Source organism: Lissotriton helveticus, chromosome 3_2 (genome assembly GCF_964261635.1).
Source record: "Lissotriton helveticus chromosome 3_2, aLisHel1.1, whole genome shotgun sequence".
In the NCBI taxonomy this organism is placed as follows: Eukaryota; Metazoa; Chordata; class Amphibia; order Caudata; family Salamandridae; genus Lissotriton; species Lissotriton helveticus.
This window is the reverse complement of record NC_136062.1, coordinates 234,392,750-234,411,674: the sequence shown is the minus strand read 5'-3', so window position 1 is coordinate 234,411,674 and position 18,925 is coordinate 234,392,750. Positions and strand designations below refer to the sequence as shown.

At 46.6% G+C, this 18,925-nt stretch overlaps 1 protein-coding gene across 5 annotated transcripts in view; it reads right to left on the bottom strand.

The window, feature by feature from the left end:
• The window catches only part of SIN3A (SIN3 transcription regulator family member A), an 865,613-nt gene that overhangs the window by 80,989 nt on the left and 765,699 nt on the right, over positions 1-18,925 (bottom strand). For all 5 annotated transcript variants that reach the window (XM_078685093.1, XM_078685092.1, XM_078685095.1 and 2 more), the window contains one exon: positions 3,397-3,489. In XM_078685093.1, coding sequence (XP_078541219.1) covers positions 3,397-3,489 — 93 coding nt within the window. The remainder of the gene's footprint in view (positions 1-3,396; positions 3,490-18,925) is intronic.

The following is an 18,925-nucleotide window of genomic DNA, read 5'->3' as shown; positions in this document are numbered from 1 at the left end:
ATAAGCTAATATTGTCAATTTATAAAACAGCTCATGAGCCTGGCTTGTTTCAGACTAGTTCAGTACTTTTCAAGTAATACATCATATGGGTGATTATTTTTTTGCTAAGCTAGTTAGCACTAGATCCCCTGTCTAGAAGGGGTACTCCGGTACCTTGAATCACAAGCTGTTCATTGCACTGCCTGCCTAACAATGCAGGGTGCTATGTTTTCCTCCTCCCATGCATTAATAGACTGTCTGGAGCAGGGAAGAACAAGTTCCTTTCTACTCACTCATCCCCATTATGCACTCGCTAGTCGACCTGTTACGTTGCAAACAAATGACTGGCAACCAGCCCTAAAACGTCTGAGGTACCCACACAACAACCAAGCCCTTTTGGTATACCGTATAGTGGCTAAACCCACCTGGGGTAGAATTTCGAGTACTTGTGGGCATGTGGGTTTCAGAGGTAGCCCCTCCTTAGTTAATATACAACACAGCACTCTTTCATTTGTTCGAAGATACTCCAGGAGCCCTGCATGGTACTCACTGGGGACAATCTGAATGGAGACAGTGAATCTATGGTAGAGGGCCTGCAAGAGCAGTAAGCCCTCAGACTCAAGTTTCATTCTACCCCAGGCAAGGGTCTGCATAAGGAAAAATTTCCGATGGGTGCACATGATTTCTTACTCGTATGTTTCTTGTCCATGTCAATACGAACGTTTTGCAAGCATAAATCTGAAAGAAATGTCATTACTGTTAAAAGTGTTGGAAGCTCTTACAAAATTAGAGAGTTGAAGGTGCTTCATGGGAAAGGTTGAAACGGGGCCCAGTTTTTAGAAGTACATCCCATTTTGGTGATGTAAGAGAAAACACCACGTCAGCCATATTCTTTGAAAACTGGCCGATACAGTTTAATTAAGCTCACAAATGGGGTGGGGAAAGCAAAAGCTTTCAGCCTGGAACAGATAGGAAAATCAATGTACTCTATGAAGATGCATAGGAATTCGGTTTTGAAAATTGCTTTGCAAAGTCTTAAGTCTCTTTCCTATTTACGGAAGGAAATCCCATACACTGAAGGAAGGGGGGGCTGAGGACATAGTATCTGTCTGTACATAAATTCAGAAACATTATAACATGTGCCACCCCTTCTTCCATTATGCATTTGGAATAACTGAAAATAAACATTTAAAACATGCAATAAGCATCCCTACAAACTATTCATGGCCACTTTCCAATCTCAATTAGCAGAAAAAAAGTCCAACAGTCTGCCTTCAGAAGCCAGGAAGAAAGTAGAGATGCAAACCTGTAAACATTTTACAGATACACATTTTCTTACAATTTATTTTAATAGCAATTAAAAGGTATAGCAAAATGGCAGCAAATCCAAGAACTTCACTATGTGCCAGAGCACCGCCAGATAATTGCATCTACTTACCCCAAAGAGACATTTAACATTCAATGGTAAATTCTACACTTCTGTCAAGCAGGCAAAGCAAGGAGGAGTGTGAAGGCATAATAGTTTAAAAGTCATTCTTATAGGATTTAAACAGACAAATAACTTTATAACCCACTTTTTAAAAGCTGAAAAGCAGGGTCCCATCGTCACTACCATGTTTTGACCAATATGCCAAAAGGACTTTATATTTTATATGTTAATAATTTATTAATTTTCTGCAGAAGGCAGTGCAAGTGTTTTTTCTTCTGCCTTAACTAAGCACTATTCTAACTTTGAGAATCACCCTGGAAAACTCTACCTTCTACCAACCAATTACAATAAGACAAAACAAAGAATGCAGAGACAGGAAAGGCAAACGGGGAAAAGGAAAGGCAGAATAGAGTAGTGTGATGTTAAAAGGCTGAAAACTTCTTTAAAATCTATAACTAATTAAGATGAATTGCGAAGGTCGGCAGCAAAAGACAAGGCAACAGACTATGTGCAAAGGACTGTAGTGAGCATTCAAAAGTTGTCCATCATCAAACACAGCCCTATGGTTTGTCTTTGGAAGATTACTGATCATTGGTACATAGACAATCGGTATGCAACTTTTTCATTTGTCCAGGCCGTGCCACTGAAACATGTTATTTGTATACCATTCATTCATTACAAAAGGTAGCCCTTTTTAACAATGTGCCCATGTACACTAGCCTTTCAATGTCCCTAAAATCATTGACAGAACTTTCTTTATTGATTAAAGGGCACTTTTCTTGTTTGCATAGTCTTTCATAAAAAACATCCTGCCACAACGATTTTTACACCCAGCAAACACGTTCCAACATATTTCAACTTTGAGAAAGTGGCAGCTACACAAAACTGGGTTCCCAGTTAAAAAAAAAAAGTTCTTGAAATATATCGACAACATGTATTTTTTTCAAAATTCCTATCAAAAGGACAAACATAACGTTTTGGTACTTTTTACAAAAGGAAACCAGAATTTTTCTCCTACTTCCTTATAAACAAGTCTTACTGGAATGGTTACACAGTTTCTCTTTTCTGCCTTGTTTGTACCTACCCACAGCGCACAGTCAAAGGAAATGAATGGATAGTGGTGTTCTAGTGTTCAGGGGGCATATCATTAGTAAAAAACACAATTCCTTTTAAAGCTCAAAAATATGGTGGAAGATTCTCTATTCGTCCAATTCAAAAGGCGTTGCATGATCCTTTTTTAGTTTTTGCTGATGTTTGGGCATACACGGGCTCATCATTACATTCAAGTTTATTCTATTCAGCTTTGACAATTCGGTCCTAAAAAGAATCAATCTAGTCGTTAAAAATATCAAAACCAGAGCCACATTGACCAACTCAATCATATTAAAAGGGATGAAAAGGATAGAGTGAGGAAGAAGTTGGTACATGGGAGTGCCTGAAAGGGCAAGTGGGAGTAGCAATTATCTGATTATATGAAGAAAGTAAAGAATGATGAAACAGTGGGGAGAGACTGGTAAACAGAAGATAAAGAAGGAAAGCTGATTTAGATACAATGGAGAGGAAAACAAACTGGAAAAGGAAATGAAAAAAAAATTCTGACACCTAGAAATAAGAAAAGAAACAAAGGAAAAAAATCACTATACTCACTGTAGATCGTTAAAACTTTTTATTTTTATATTACAAGTTTTTTTCTTGATTGTAACAAACCACATGGATAACAAAAATGCACATCGATTTGGCCTATGAACAAGTTTGACTGGACAATGAGACCATCGCTGGAAGGAAGTTAATTGCACATTTCAGTGTTTGTGTTTTCCCAGCCTGATTTTCTTAAGTATTTACAGTTAGAAATTGTCCCTAAAAAAAATAAATAAAAAACACCAAAAAGTCAGATTTCCACCCTGAATGGCCCGCTGTGAGCAAGGTTTCCAAGAGCGTCCTGTGCAGCATGAGCTGCACTGAGAGTCTCACGTGAGAGCCGCTCTTACCTCCGCCTCAACAGGGTCATCTGAATTCTCCTCCTCTGTGTCCAGCAGCTCAATAGTTAAGACAACCTGGCCTCGACTCTGGTTGAATATAAGCTGCAAAAAGAGAACATTTATTCAGAGGAAAAGTCGTAACAAACCAAAAGATTTGCATAGATTGATAACATCGGCTATGTTCTGTCTGTTTCAGCCAATTAATAGGTAAGTCATGAAGTCTGTTATTTTATTGCCATCTCTTAGAATGATGGTTTAAAGAACAAGTTACCTACCTTTGGTAACGCATTATTGGGTAGAGGCTGTATCTAGCCGCAGAGTCCTTACCTTAGAATTATCCCCAGGGTCAGATTGTATCTGGAAACTTTTCGTGAGCAGTACCACTGCATGCAGGTCGGTGGCATAGTTCGGCTCTATGTGGTGTCGTCGGCTGTGCCAGAAATGACGTGCATGGTGCCTATTTAGGTGTAACCCCAGCTCGCGGAGGTCAGTATCTTTTCGTGACTGTCCACGCTAGGAGCACAGAGCCACAAAGAACACGGACCACTGGTGGGTAAAACTAGGGCCCTGAAGGGGGAAAGCCCTGTCCTTTGGAAATCCATTTGCAGAGTGAGGACAATGGGTGTGTGAGTAAGGAATCTGCTGCTAAAGTCTTTATCAGATAAGGCGTTACCGAAAAAAAGTAAGCTGTTCATCTGAGAAGATACTTCTAGCCGCAGATTACGTACCTTAGAATAGATACCCAAGCAATACCTATAGGAGGTGAGTTTGTACGACTGTTTCACACTACAAAGCCCTGTAGGACCGAACAAGCAAAGTGAAGGGCTCGCAAAATCCACTTGCATTTAAGAGAGAGATGTAATTAGGATGAGCTATTTTTAGGTCGGAGTAGAAGACATACTGACTTTTGACCTCTGTCTCTGAAAGCCGAGCAAATGTGACAAGATAGCAATAAAAATGCCTTTAAATCTTGTTAACTTGTCACATTTGCTCGGATTTTAGTGACAGAGGTCAGGTGTTTTACAGTTAGGTTGAGTAGATTTTTTTGAGTTACTAGACCTGCAGGTCTCGTAACCATTTTTAGATTTTTCGAGAACTGGAGTGACTGGCAAAAATGCCGACATTGCCCGTTCTAGGTGGTGGCAAACTTATCTAACCAAGGCTCTCCCTAATGCTGCAAGACACCTTGCACCACCACCTTCGGATGAAGATGTCATTCCAGATTCGCTAGGCATCTTTGGCAGAGTTTATCTGTCCTGGTGTTCAAATGTCAAGTCAAGTCAAGTCATAAAATTTATATAGCGCACTACATACCCAGAGGGTTTCAAGGCGCTTAGGAAGGGGAGGAGGATTATTTGTCAAATATCCACGTTTTAAGCTGCTTTCTGAACGCTAGGTGATTCTGGGTGAGGCGAAGGTAAGCGGGGAGTGAGTTCCATGTTTTGGCAGCCAGGTATGAGAAGGATCTGCCTCCCATGGTGGTCTTGTTGATGCGAGGTACAGTGGCGAAGGCTTGGCTGGAAGAGCGAAGTTGGCGGGAGGGGGTGTAGAAGGACAGTCGAGAGTTGAGGCAATCTGGTCCGATGTCGTAGAGTGATTTGTGTGCGTGGGTAAGCAGACGGAAAGTAATCCTCTTATTGACGGGTAGCCAGTGGAGGTCTTTAAGGTGACCAGAGATGTGTTCGTTGCGTGGGATGTCTAATATGAGCCTGGCTGAGGCGTTTTGGATTCGTTGTAGTTTCTTCTGGAGTTTAGCGGTGGTACCTGCGTAGAGGGTGTTTCCGTAGTCCAGTCGGCTCGTGACTAGAGCGTGGGTGACTGTTTTCCTTGTTTCGGAGGGGATCCAGCGAAATGTTTTTCTGAGCATGCGAAGAATGTTAAAGCAGGAAGAGGATACGGCGCTGACTTGTCTGTTCATTGAGAGTGAAGAATCCAGGATGACGCCAAGGTTCCGTGCGTGGTCTGTTGGGATGGGTGCATTTCCGAGGGCTTCCGGCCACCATGAGTCGTCCCATGCAGAGGGGGATGTACCTAAGATGAGGACTTCTGTTTTGTCTGAGTTCAGTTTCAGACGACTTTGTTTCATCCATTCGGCAACTTCTTTCATTCCTTCGTGTAGGTTAGTTTTGGCGGTGCTGGGGTCCTTGGTGAGAGATAGGATCAGTTGAGTGTCATCCGCGTAAGAGATGATGTTGAGGTTGTGTTGGCGGGCGATGGCCGCGAGGGGGCTCATGTATACGTTGAAGAGGGTGGGACTGAGTGAGGATCCTTGTGGTACGCCGCAGATGATTTCAGAGGCCTCGGACTTGAATGGTGGGAGGCGGACTCTCTGGGTTCTTCCGGTGAGGAACGAGGTGATCCATTCCAGTGCCTTTCCTTGGATTCCGATGTTTCTGAGGCGTTGTAAAAGGGTGCTGTGGCAGACTGTGTCGAAGGCTGCAGAGAGGTCGAGGAGGATGAGGGCGACTGTGTCTCCATTGTCCAGTAGAGTTCGAATGTCGTCTGTTGCTGCGATGAGGGCGGTCTCAGTGCTGTGTTTGGCTCGGAAGCCAGATTGTGAGGGGTCGAGTGATTTGTTGGCTTCGAGGAAGGCGGCGAGCTGGTTGTTGACAGCTTTCTCGATGACTTTGGCCGGGAATGGAAGAAGCGAGATGGGGCAGTAGTTTTTGAGTTCGGTGGGGTCTGCTGTTGGTTTTTTCAGAAGGGCGGTGAGTTCAGCGTGTTTCCAGTCTTCTGGGAAGGTAGCGGAGTTGAAGGAGCAGTTGATGACGTCTCGGAGGTGCGGAGCTATGACGGAGTCTGCTTTGTTGAAGATGTAGTGAGGGCATGGGTCTGTGGGGGATCCAGAGTGGATGGAATTCATCAGGCGGATGGTGTCCTCAGTGGAGATTGGGTTCCAGGCGTTAAGGGTGTTAACAGGGGGAAGATGGTCAGCTGCTGGTAGGGTGGGTTGGCTTCCGGGTTGGTTGTCAAAGCTGTTGTGGATGTCAGCAATCTTGTTGTGGAAAAAAGAGGCTAGGGAATCGCAGAGGGTTTGAGAGGGGGTGATGTCGTTGGAGTTGGCCGAGGGGTTGGAAAATTCCTTGACGATGTTGAAAAGTTCCTTGCTGTTGTGGGAGTTGTTGTCAAGTCGATCCTTGAATGCTGTTTTCTTGGCTTTTCGGATCAGTTGGTGGTGAGTACGGATGGCGCTTTTGAAGGCGTCCTTGGTGCTGGTGGATGGGTCTTTTTTCCAGGCCTTTTCAAGGGAGCGGCACAGTTTCTTGGACTTCTTGAGGTCATCGTTGAACCATGAGGCCTTCTTGATGCCAAGTTTGTGTTGACGTTTTTTCAGTGGTGCTAAGGTGTCGGCGGTGTTGGATAACCAAAGGGTGAGGTTGGAGGCGGCTTCGTTGGCGTTAGAAGAGAGGGTTGGGGAGGTTTGAAGGAGCGATGTGGAGATCTGCTCCGTGGTGATTTTGTTCCAGTTTCTTTGTAGAGTTGGTTGGAGGTGGATGATGGGTTTCGGCTTGTTGTAGGTGAAGTGAACGCAGCTGTGGTCAGTCCAGAGGAGATCCGTAGTGTGGCTGAAGGAGACATGGTTGCTGGAGGTGAAGATGGGGTCGAGTGTGTGACCTGCGATGTGGGTGGGGGAAGTGACCAGTTGTTTAAGTCCGAGGTTGGCGAGGTTGTCCAAGAGGGTGGCGGTGTTGCGGTCGTTGATCTTTTCAAGGTGGAAGTTGAGGTCTCCCAGAAGGATGTAGTCTTTGGAGGGGAGCACGTGTGGGGTGATGATAGCCTGCCACGTGTTAAACCACCAGGGACATGCCCCGATATTCCAGCCATATCCGGAGGTGCAGAACTTCTAGACAGATGCTCCACAACCCCACCCCTACTGTTGCAGTACCACATAGTGGTGGGCAGTCCGTGAACACCTGCACTAGCCTTCCCTTGATGGAGGGTAGAAAGGCTTTCAAAGCCAGCTGAATCAACTGGAGCTACTGAAGGTTGATGAGTCTGGATTTTGCCGGAGGCCTTGGATTTCCTTCTCTCCCAGATGGCTGCCTCATCCCAGAAGTGACGTATCTGTCACTACTTTCAGATCTTGTTAGGGAAGGGAGAGGCGTCTGTCGCTGACCCAATCGAGGTACGCTAACCACCACTGCAGATCTTTTGCAGTTACCTCTGAGATCTGGACCATGTCAGAGATTCTCCTGATGCTGAGCCCAATTAAAATTCTGGTCCCACTGCTGAGTCCGCATATGCCAGCAGGCACTAACTCTCCTAAGAGAGGTAATAGCAATAAGGAAAGCTATTTTCCATGTAAGGAATTGCAGTTCACACTTATGTAAAGGTTCAAAGGGGGGATCCATGAGCCTGGTAAGAACAATGTTTAGGTTCCACACTGGAGAGGGTGGTAACCTAGAAGGAATGATTCGTTTTAATCCTTCCATGAAAGCTTTGATTGCAGGAACTCTAAATAACGACATATGTTGTCTATTTTGTAGATATGCTGCAATGGCTGCAAAGATGTAAACGTATAGATGAATATGCTAGATTATATCTTTGTAAATGGAGAAGGTAACAGATGATATTTTGTACGGAAGCATCTAGAGGATCAATTTGATTATTAGTACAGTAAATGGCAAATCTCTTCCATTTTGCAGCATAGCAAGCTCTAGTAGTAGGTCTTCTGGCTTTAATGATATTCATACAGTCTGGTGGCAGGTTAAGGTAACCAAACTCTAAGACTTCAGGAGCCATATCGCCAGATTCAGTTGACTTGGATCTGGATGTCTGATGTCTCCATGGTTCTGCGTTAGCATGGATGGTGTCAGACACAGTTTGTGGTGTGGAACTAGAGAGAGTTCTGGCAGTGTACTGAACCATGGTTGGCGTGCCCATGAGGGAGCTGCCAGGATCAATTTGGGAGATTGTTGTCCGAGCTTGCGTACTACTAGTGGTATTAGCGGGATTGGCGGAAAAGCGTACGCAAATCTGCCTGACCAGTTCATCCATATCGCATTGCCCTTGGACAGCGGGTGTGGAAAGCTGGCAGCGAAGGTTGGGCATTTTGCATTTTCGTGTGAGGCAAACAGATCTATGTCTGGATGACCCCACTTGTGAAAGAATGGTAGAAGAACTTGCAGATGTAGTTCCTATTCGTGAATCTGTTGTGTCTGTCGACTTAACAGATCTGCTATCTGATTGTGAACTCCTGGAAGGTGTTCTGCAAGCAGATATATCTTTTGTGGAATGGCCCATCTCCAAATGTTCTGTGTGAAGTTACACGGAATGTGTGTCTCCTTGTTTTTTTTAATATAATACATGGCTGTCATGTTGTCCGTCCGGATCAAGACAGCTTTGTTCTGTACATGTACTTGGAAGGATTTTAGTGCTAGGAATATTGCTAGCAGATCTAGGTGATTGATGTGAAGCACCTTTTGTTGAGCGGTCAATTTTCCCTGAGTTGTATGGTGGAGCAGATGGGCTCCCCATCCTGTGAGGGATGCGTCTGTTGTCTGTACTATCTGTGGCACAGGTTCGAGGAACGGCCGCCCTCTGGACAAGTTTTTGGTGTTCCACCTCTGCAGAGAGCGATGTGTGCGGCTGTCCACCAACACCAGGTCTGTAAGTTATCCTTGAGCCTGATTCCACTGATGTGCTAGACATTCCTGCAATGGGCGCATTTGCAGCCTTGCATATGGTACAATAAAAATGCAAGATGCCGTCATGCCTATTAGTTGCATGAACACTCTGGCTGGGAGAGTGTGTTTGTTTTGAAACTTAGTGACTAAGGCTTGAATGCTCTGTATCCTGGCTGGACTATGATAAGCTAGAGCTGTGTCGGTGTTTATCGTAGCCCCTAGGTATTGATGTACATGAGAGGGCTGGAGATGTGACTTGGTGTAGTTGATTCTAAACCCCAAGTGGTGCAGTGTTTGAATTGTTTGAGATGTGTGCTTGACACACTGATTGAATGACTTGGATTTCATGAGCCAATCGTCAAAGTATGGGAAGACATGGATATGTTGTCTTCTGAGATGTGCTGCTACTACTGCTAGGCACTTTGTAAACACTAGTGGTGCAGTTGTGACCCCGAATGGAAGGACTTTGAACTGATCGTGTTGTCCATCTAGTACAAATCTGAGATACTTCCTGTGAGAAAGATGTATGGGAATGTGGAAGTAGGCGTCCTTGAAATCGCCTTGTTGCAATAATGGGAGCACTTGTAAAGTGATCACGTGAAAATTATCTGAGTGTATATACTGTTTGAGAGGTCTTAGGTCTAGAATTGGTCTTAGTGTTCCGTCCTTTTTAGGTATTAGGAAATAGAGTGAGTAAACCCCTGTTCCTTGATGTTGCAACGGAACTAGCTCTATTGCATCTTTTTGCAGCAATGAGAGAACCTCTTGTTGGAGCAGCGTTAGATGTTCTATGGACATTGGATGCTGTCTGGGTGGTATATGTGGAGGGGTAGCTGGAAGCTCTAGGCAGTAACCATACTGGATCATTTGTGTTACCCACCTGTCTGTTGCGATGGAATTCCAGACAGGTAGGAACTGTTAGTCTGCCCCCTACAGGAGTGGAATGCTGTTGGGGGAGCAGAAGGAAGTCACTGTTTAGTGTTGGGAGAGGGTCGATTTTTGTTATTTCCTCGACCTCTTCCCTTGTTGTTGCCTCTGTAGCCTCCTCTAAAGTATCCTCTATTAGAGGCTGTTTGTGTACTGGCTTTAAAAGAAGCTGAATTGTCTGCTCCAGCTTGTTTGGAGCCTCCTCTGTAGAAGGAGCAACGAAAAGAGCCTCGTGCTTGGGTGGACTGCAGAGCTCCCATAGACTTCGCTGTGTCAGTGTCTTTCTTCATTTTTTCAAGTGCTGTGTCTACCTCTGGACCAAACAATTGTTGTTGGTTGAATGGTTGATATAAGATAGTAGTTTGCACTTCTTGCTTAAATCCTGAAATGCGTAGCCACGCTTGACGTCTAAGGAGGACACTGGTGTTTATTGCTCTAGATGCAGGGTCTGCTACATCAAGTGCGCATTTAATGGAGGCATTTGATATAAGCTTATCCTCTTGTATGAGGTCATTTGCTTGTGCCTTACATTGGTCAGGTAGATGTTGTAAGAGCTTCTCTAACTGATCATAGTGAGCCCGGTCGTATCTTGCAAGGAGGGCCTGTGTGTAAGCGATGCGCCATGTATTGCTAGCTTGGGCAGCTATTCTTTTCCCTGAAGCGTCTATGATCTTTGATTCTTTATCAGGAGGTGGTGCTTCGCCTGATGTTTGGGAATTTGCTCTTTTCCTAGCGTTTGAAACTACTAGGGAGTCTAAGGGTAGCTGTCCTTTATTGTAGGCAGGGTCCCCAGGAGCCACTCTGTACTTTTTCTCTATCCTTGGGTTTATGATTCTAGCTCGTACAGGATCTTTAAACACTTCTGGTGCATGCTTTATGACTCCTTAAATCATTGGCAGTATTTGCACAGTTTTTTGCGAGTGTTCAAAAGTGTCTAATAAAAAATCTTCGTCTGCCTCATCTGAATGCAAGGTGACATTGTGATAGATGGCAGCTCTATTCATTAAGTGTCTAAACCCAATATTGTCTTCTGGAGGAGAAGGTTTAGATGGATATGTATGTGGGTCAGCAATATCTGGTACATCCTGTGGGTTTGGATACTCCCAGTCTGGTGAACCTGTTGGGTAGGGAAACAGGGTAATCTGGGTCTCTCCCTCCCCCTATGCTATACTCATCATCATCAACATCCTGAGGTGGTGTATGTGGTGGAGAATGAGGAGGAGAATTTTGAGGTGAAATGTTTAAAGGAAAAGGAGATACAGGAGAAGAAGGGTGCATAGGAGATGTGGCAGAGCCCTTCTTGACAGGCACTGGAGGTGTAGGTGTTGTATCTGACTTCCTCTTCCTGTGTGGTGTAGTGGAAACATGTCCTGTTTCTGGATTAATGTAGATCCTTTTTTGTAAAGGATCTGGTTGAAAAAGCTCCTCTTCTTGAGGCACAGCCTTCGGCGCCGATTTTTTCGGTTCCAAACCTGGTTGTTGCTTGTCTTTAGCCTCAGGAGCTGATGTTGAGTCCTTTGACGTAGATTTCGGCACTGAAGATATTGTCTTTGGAGCCAAAGCCTGTTTCGTTGACTTGGAAGCGTCAGAAACAGGCTTCGTTGTTTTCAGAGCCGTTTTGTCTCTCAGAGTCGACAGTTCCGGAGTGTCTTTCGGAACCGGGACTTCTTTTTGTTTCGGTGCCGAGGGAGCAGGTGGTATTGGCACATGCAGTTTGCTCGGTGTGGAGCTACCAGAAGGCTTCATTATTTTCTTCAGAGCCGGGCTCAATGGCGGGGCTTTCGAAGTGTGTTTTCGGTCTCGAATGGGCCCCAGAGGCAGTGTTGACCTTTGCCTTCGATTTTGGGGCTGGGGTAGGGGTAGTGGTACTCACGCTTTGACCCAAAGGTATGGAGTCATCTGCCTCGGATACGATCTGGAGATCATCGAAATCTTCTTCTGGGACGCTCGGACCTTCGTCCAAGATATCCACCGGTTCTGGAGTTGATCTCTGCATATTGCGTCGACGGGCCCTCTAATCACGAATGGTCTTTTTCAATCGAAAGGATGCACAGGCTGTGCAGCCGGATTCTCGTGTTCTGGCAATAAGCACAGGTTACAGACCTCGTGATGGTCACTGTGTGGAAATTTTGCTCAACACTCGGGGCATCTTTTGAATTGGGTCCTTTCCATGAGGTGTGGGCCCCACGGTGTGGGTAGGTTCAACGGCCCGCTTCGACGACCGGAATCGAGCTGATTAAGTAGAGTCGATGTTTATCGATATTGGAAGTTGTTTGTGAAGTTTTAAGAATTTTTTTTCGCGTTAAAGTACTTGAAAAGTAGATTTCGAACCAGAGCGGAAAAGTTTCATCCGAACCCAGTGGCGGAAAAAAACAATCTAAGGATGGAGTCGATGTCCATGCGCACTATTGTCCAAGGGAGGAGTCACCTATCCCGTGACTACAAAGACTTCTTCCAAGACGACAACAACATGTAATCATCTAAGCCCAACACCAGTTGGCGATCTAATGCACAGTGTGAGATCTGCAGCTCATATGCCTCGAACAAGTGAGTTATCAGCTTTTGGGTAAGTACTCAACTGGCAGAGTTAAGGTTCTGGGCATAGACTCAGGGGTCTCCAAGGGTCAGGTAGGTACAGTTGTTACACCCTCAGCGGCACAGAGGCAGCCGGGTGCAGAGAGAGTAGGCCCAATGTTATCCTATGGGAGGCAGGAGGCCTTTGGTTGGTGGCTGCTGGAAAGCAGGCCAAGCGGCTGTGGGAGCTGGGCTCCTGGTCACTAGCTCAGGGCAAATGGGGAAGTAGATTAGGACAGAGGTTTCACTCCCAGGGGCACTCGGGCGGCTGGGTGCAGGGTGCTTTTGAGCCGACGGGCGCTCAATGTTATTCAATAGTGTTGGGACGGGAAGTCTCCTGCAAGTCTCTGGAGAGAGTGCTTCCCCTGCCTTATGCTAATCTCCAGGCAAGTCACTCAAAAAGCTACTGTATAGTTTCTAGATCCCTACCTCAGTGAGCATGACAATCATACATGTCCACTGAGGGTCTCCCGGTTTACCTGGATTGAGACCCTAGAGCTTGGCTCTGAGGTCGAGGGGGCATGCCTAGTGCACCCCTATTTTTCAGAGAGTGGCTACTGCCCTCTCTATTATGGCTGTGGTAGACTGACAGTGGTGGCAGCAATAAATCTATAGTCAGGAGGGGTGAGTCCCTAGGCACCCTCCTGACCAAGTCTGTGCAGTTTGCCATGCCTGTGGGCCTGTTGCCGTTGTCTGGCTGATGTGTGTTTGAGAGCCCGTGGGTGTACAGGGGAAGAATGGTGATTTGAGCCAGTGTGAGGAATGCGAGCTGTCCTGCTGGACATCCCAGCTCCCCCGTCCCCCTCCCTATTTCCTTGGAAAGGCCTGGTGGGCTGGGGGAGACCCTCAGCTCTTATCTGGGTTTAGCTGCACTAACTGTGTGGATAGGACCCTCCCTCACTTGTCAGGGCCTCCTGGGCTGGAGTTAATTAAAATTCCTCTCTAGAGGGTTGCACAGCCTGATACCAGAACACGACCTGCTACATGCTTTACCCATGCATTGAACACGCGGTGAATGGTCTGTGATTGGAGGTGTAAAAAGTAGCAGACCCTCTGATTGGATGAGCCTATCAATCAGAGGTGATAAAAGTCTGGCCTGAGTGGTCAGCTGTTGTTCAAAGACTGGTCTATGACTGTCGAGTGGCCACACCAGAGCCCTCGGACAGTTACCAGCCGCGACCCCGCGGTGTGAAGACAGAGATAAGACTCTGTTCACTGCGGTCTGGAAGGAAGGCAACATTAAGGACCAGCTGTTTGTGAGGCTTGGATGAGCGTTCGCTTTGGACCAAGGAAATTACAGACAGCTGCCCAGTGTGGGAAGGAAGCTTGCGGCACATCACCAAAGGTGTGGGAAGGAAGCCTACAGCACATCACAGAGGCTGGTGGAAAGAAGCTTGCAGCACATGACGAGAGCCAGAGAGGTGGATGCTTGATTCTAGTCTTTGAAGGTGAGACCAAATCCCCTCTAGGCTCCTCCCTTGCGCTGTGGGAGCCTGTACAAGCAGTAACTGGGAAGAGAGGCCAGTGAAGCAGTAACTGGGAAGAGAGGCCAGTGAAGCAGACCCCACCTTTCTTTTTGTGAACTCTGAGGGTATCAGGGTGAACTGGCACTCTGCCCAGCCACTACCCTTCTTCAGCTAGCCAGTGGCTACTGGACTAGTGGGACTTCAGTAAACTGTGCCAAGACATCCGGCACCTCTGATCAGATCCCTGACACCTCTAGAGCAGTGTCCTCACTCACAATGGGAGGGCACTTCTGTTGCTTTGGGTGGGGGGTTATGGGCCTGATCACGACCATTTGACTTTGCCTCATATGCTGAAACTATATCCTTTCAATACAAAGTTTGGTATCAAGGCTCTAGTGAATGAGAACAGCCCTGTGTAACATGATCTGTAATATGCAATGCTAACTGTGTGTGTTCATGTTAACTGTGTTTTTATAGTGCTTGGCGTCTAGGCGCTATAATACTGTTCGGGGTCAGAACTCTGCCCCAGAGGGTTGTAGAGACTTCTGGTTTTCACTGTTTATCCTAGTTTTATGTGTAGAATAATTATCTTATGTGTATTTTTTCTTTTATAAAAAGTAAAGCACTGACTGGACATTGAGTTTATCAGCTGGTGGTACGGTTTACACTGTAATCTGAATGTCTAACCCCACCTCACCTCCTTGAGTAAGCCTTGGACTGCTCTGTCTCGCTACCCTGAGAGAGTCAAGTGCTGGAGAGGAGTACTTGGTTATCCAGTTTTGGGTCCTTTAGTACTGAGGCCCCAGGACATCAGTGAGGGAACACTCCAGATGATGCGATTGGAGCGCAGTTACCCCTGAGTGCCCTGGTGCCCAGGAAGCCGGGTCTAACAAATAGAAAATCTGGAAGGTGAACAAAGGCTGCAGGCTTTTTCACACTTACTAATATTCCTTAAAAATCGCCTGTACAACAAAAACGATTTCTTTCAACTGTTTACAGGTAATGCACCAGGGCTGAATCAAGGATCCAGCCCCGTGTAAGAAAAACCCACGTAAAGTAATTTTATTGCATTTACTTAAAAACTCCCATTGAGCTTAATGTTATTTTGTGCTTAACTTGTGTTGCATATTGCAACAACTGTATCTATTGCATTTAAAAGTCAACTGATATTTGAAAGTATTCAATTGCAACATCTCATTCTGAGAAAGTATTTATGCCTACTGTGGTTCTAAAATATAGTAACTATATATTTTTATATACAAAACAATTAGCCTAGAGTTCAGTTATTGAGTGTGTGAGACTATTTGCTGACTGAGTGTGTACAACAAATGCTTTACACTGTCCTCTGATACTGCCTTACTGCTCGACCAATCTACCACTTCAGAGAGTAAGTTTATATCTATCTTTAGCCTCTGTCAAACCTCTGGAGACAGTGAACTCTGTACCTTACTTTGGTCCAGTATATACACAGAGCCACTTTCTTACAGGTGGGGCATGGAGAGGCCCAAGGACCTGCCGTAGCTCTCCTATCCTTGAAGTATTCCAGCACTGAGTCTGCCTTGTCACCGAAGACAATGGTGCCATCAAAGGGCATGTCCAAAAGCGAGGCTTGGACATTTTCTTAAAAGCCAGTCAGTCATTCTCAGCCAGGCGTCTCAAGGCCACTGACTAAGAAACCACTCTGCCTAGCGAGTCGGTATTGTCCAGCGTACATCAGATTGTGAACTGGACTGCATCTCTCCCATCTGCCATAGCTTGGGATAGTATGTCCTGGGCCTCCCCCAGGACCATGGCACTATGTTCACAACTGAATCCGACAGTGTCTGAGAGTAACAGCCCAAAAGGCAGGTGGTGTTCATAGACAGCAGTGCCAGGCTGGTGGAAGAAAACATTTTCTTGCCTAAGTTGCCTAGCCTGTTAGATTCCCTATTCGATGGGGTGGTAGGGAATGTGCCAGGATTTACACAGGATGTGGAGGCTTGGACCACCAAACTCTCCCGGGTAGGGTGCTGTGTGACGGAATTAGGGTCCACTGGGGCTGAGCGGAGGTGGCAGGCAATTGTCCTGTTCACAGGAGCCCCTGGGTTGGGCTTTGATCAGGTCTCAAGCAGGACATCCATTAAGAACTCATTAAAAGGGAGAAGGGGTTCTGATGAAGGCAGCTCCTGGCTGCAAGCACCTCTTTCAAGAGGTTAGTCCTGATTGCCACAGAGGGCAGATTAAGGTCCAAGTACTTGGCCGACCTTCTCACCACCAAGGCAAAATAGACTCCCTCCTCCATAGCCACGGTAGGAGAGACCATGCCAGTATCTGGGGAGGTGTCCAATCCACTGCATCAGCCAAGTCCTCACATCAGTCCATATTAGGGTCTAGGGGCTGGTATTCTTCAGGTTCCAGTGACCCCTCCCAATCTTCCCCAAGTCCTGGTGTCGGAGTTGGGGATGACAATGGGGACAGCGCCAGGAGCAACAACATCTGGACTAGCACTGGGGAAGGCCGATATGGTCCGGATCCATGGGGCCCAACTGATGCCGGACGCGGAACTGCCGGAAAAGCAATAGAGAGCCGTCCAGACCCAGAGGGTGTGCAAATGGCGATGGTCCGCCCAAAAATCAGGTGCACTGCCTCAAAATTCACGACGTTGGGCAAGGGTCACTCTCGTAAAGGTATCAAAGCAGGGGCGTGGTCAGGCTGCCAACCACTATGGCCGCGTAGCGCTGTAGCTCCGCCGGCTGTCCCGAAATCCATGCCATATTCCTGATCAAAAAGACATCCAATATGCTCACATGGCACACTGTAAAGGTAGCTGGGATGGGCACTGGAATAAAGGAGCAGAAACATTGAAATAATAGACTCACGCAAATGCCGGCTGTGAATACCGCAGACTTCGGCTTCAGCCTAAGGGAAGCCAGTGGGCGAGCACCGCCTGCAGCCCAGGGCTGTGGGTCGCGGACTCGGCAAAAAGGACCAACCACAGCCCCCACCTCCCAATCTGGTTGGATTGATGAGCGTGGGGACTACTGAGAGGCCGGAGATGGGGATCCTGGACGAGGCACTGCAACGAAACAGCAAACAATCCAGGCTTAGATGGGACACAATGACCCTGCCATATGAGAGGGGTGTTTTGGAGTCCCACATTTTCAGGTATATTACCAAGTGGCACAATGCTGTTTGGCGCACCACTGGTATCATCCAGACGCCCAAATCCAGTATGCCAAACCAGAGGTGGACTTCGTCGACCAAACCCCGCTGGCTGCTATACTACCCCAGGGCCCCTCCCTAGGGACCCCATGATACCCAAAATGGAAACCGCACACTTTACTCCTCGGCGATCCAGCTGGCTAGCAATCCATGGCTGTCGGTCATGCAAGAAGCTCTGGTGCGACGCACACTCACAAAATACTCCCTAGACAGCATGGGAGACCTGTTCCTGGGAGGGCATGTATACTCGAGATTGGAGGATGGCGTTTCCGCGGGACCTCATATATGGACCAGTTTATACTGCGCAGGCTGCAGGGCACTTTGAGAGCCCAGATCCCCAGCTATCCTTTGGAGCTGGACAGCTTCCCCCCTAACACTTCTCAACTCAGACATCGGAGGGGAGAATTTAATATCCAAGCTATATAAGGCAAGTATCGCCCACTTCCCAACCAGGGATGCCGGGACATATGGGGCCAGGGAATGCGATCTGGGGCACAAAATATCAGACTCTCAATGAGAGCACTGCTGTGTGCAGACACGCAAGGTATCCCTCAATTACAGACTAGCTACTTCATTTCAAACTTTTTAGGCGGACATACGCAGCACCAGCCAAATTGCACAACCTCTTCACTGCCAGAGCACGTACCTGCCCCAAATGCCTGGCGCAATTTGTGATTTTGGTGCATATGACATGGAACTGTGAAAAGCTCCAAAAATATTGGCAGACATATTCACCGTCCTTTCGATCATGTTGAACATCTCTATTATGCCAGCACCAGACTTGGCGCTTCTGGGATATGTGAAAGACCTCCGGGAGTCCATACAACGATACGTCGCGATTGCACTCTTGTTAGCCAAACGAGTGCTAGCCATAAAGTAGGGCAGCAGAGTCACCCGCCCCCTCCTCCCCCCACAAAAAGCATGGATTCACAGTTTATTGTACTGCAACACTAACTGCGAGCTATACACTACTCTACAGCCAGTCACATCTAGGCCACTTGATATTTGGCACCCACTGCGACAATCCCTCCTAGATATGGACGACACCTAGGGCCTCTAGTCATAAGGTCCAAGTAACACAACAAGCACACCTCCTAACTGGTGAATCGACAGTGTTATTACAAAGGTTTATTGTGAACCAGGCCTTGGTCACTAATGCGGAAGTGAGAAAACAGGACAGTTGTACAGGCGGACCAGGACCATATGATTTATGTTATAGTTCTGTACAAGGAGACAATGTAATGCTCATTAGTGTACCAAAGCTATCTGTTACTGTTTTAAAGGCTTAAGAACAGCATCTTGTTATTGTAAAATGATAAATAAAAATAATTTTTTTTAAAAAGCAAAACAAAATAAACAAATTGGCAAAGGGTAGAGCTGGAGTAGGCTCTACCACGGAGCCAGGCCTTGAATGACCACGCTCCCTTGTGTCGTCGGAAAACTTCGACAGATGGGACAAAGTCTAAGACCTCTTGCTCTTTTTCGCCTAGTGCGACTTACCGTAAGACAACTGAGTGTGACTAGGATCTAGGGAATCTGTAACCGATCCATGGACCTGCCCCTTGACCGGGATCAAGACCACTGCATGGGGTGCATGGATCGGAAGTTGACGAAGGTCTTTGCATTGTGGTCGCACTCAAGGCATCAGCGGCAAACAAGATGCAGAATCTGTAGGAAAGTGCCCTTTCTGCATGGTTGTCCTGTGAGAAAGTGGCTCTATATGCACTGGACCAAAGTAAGGTG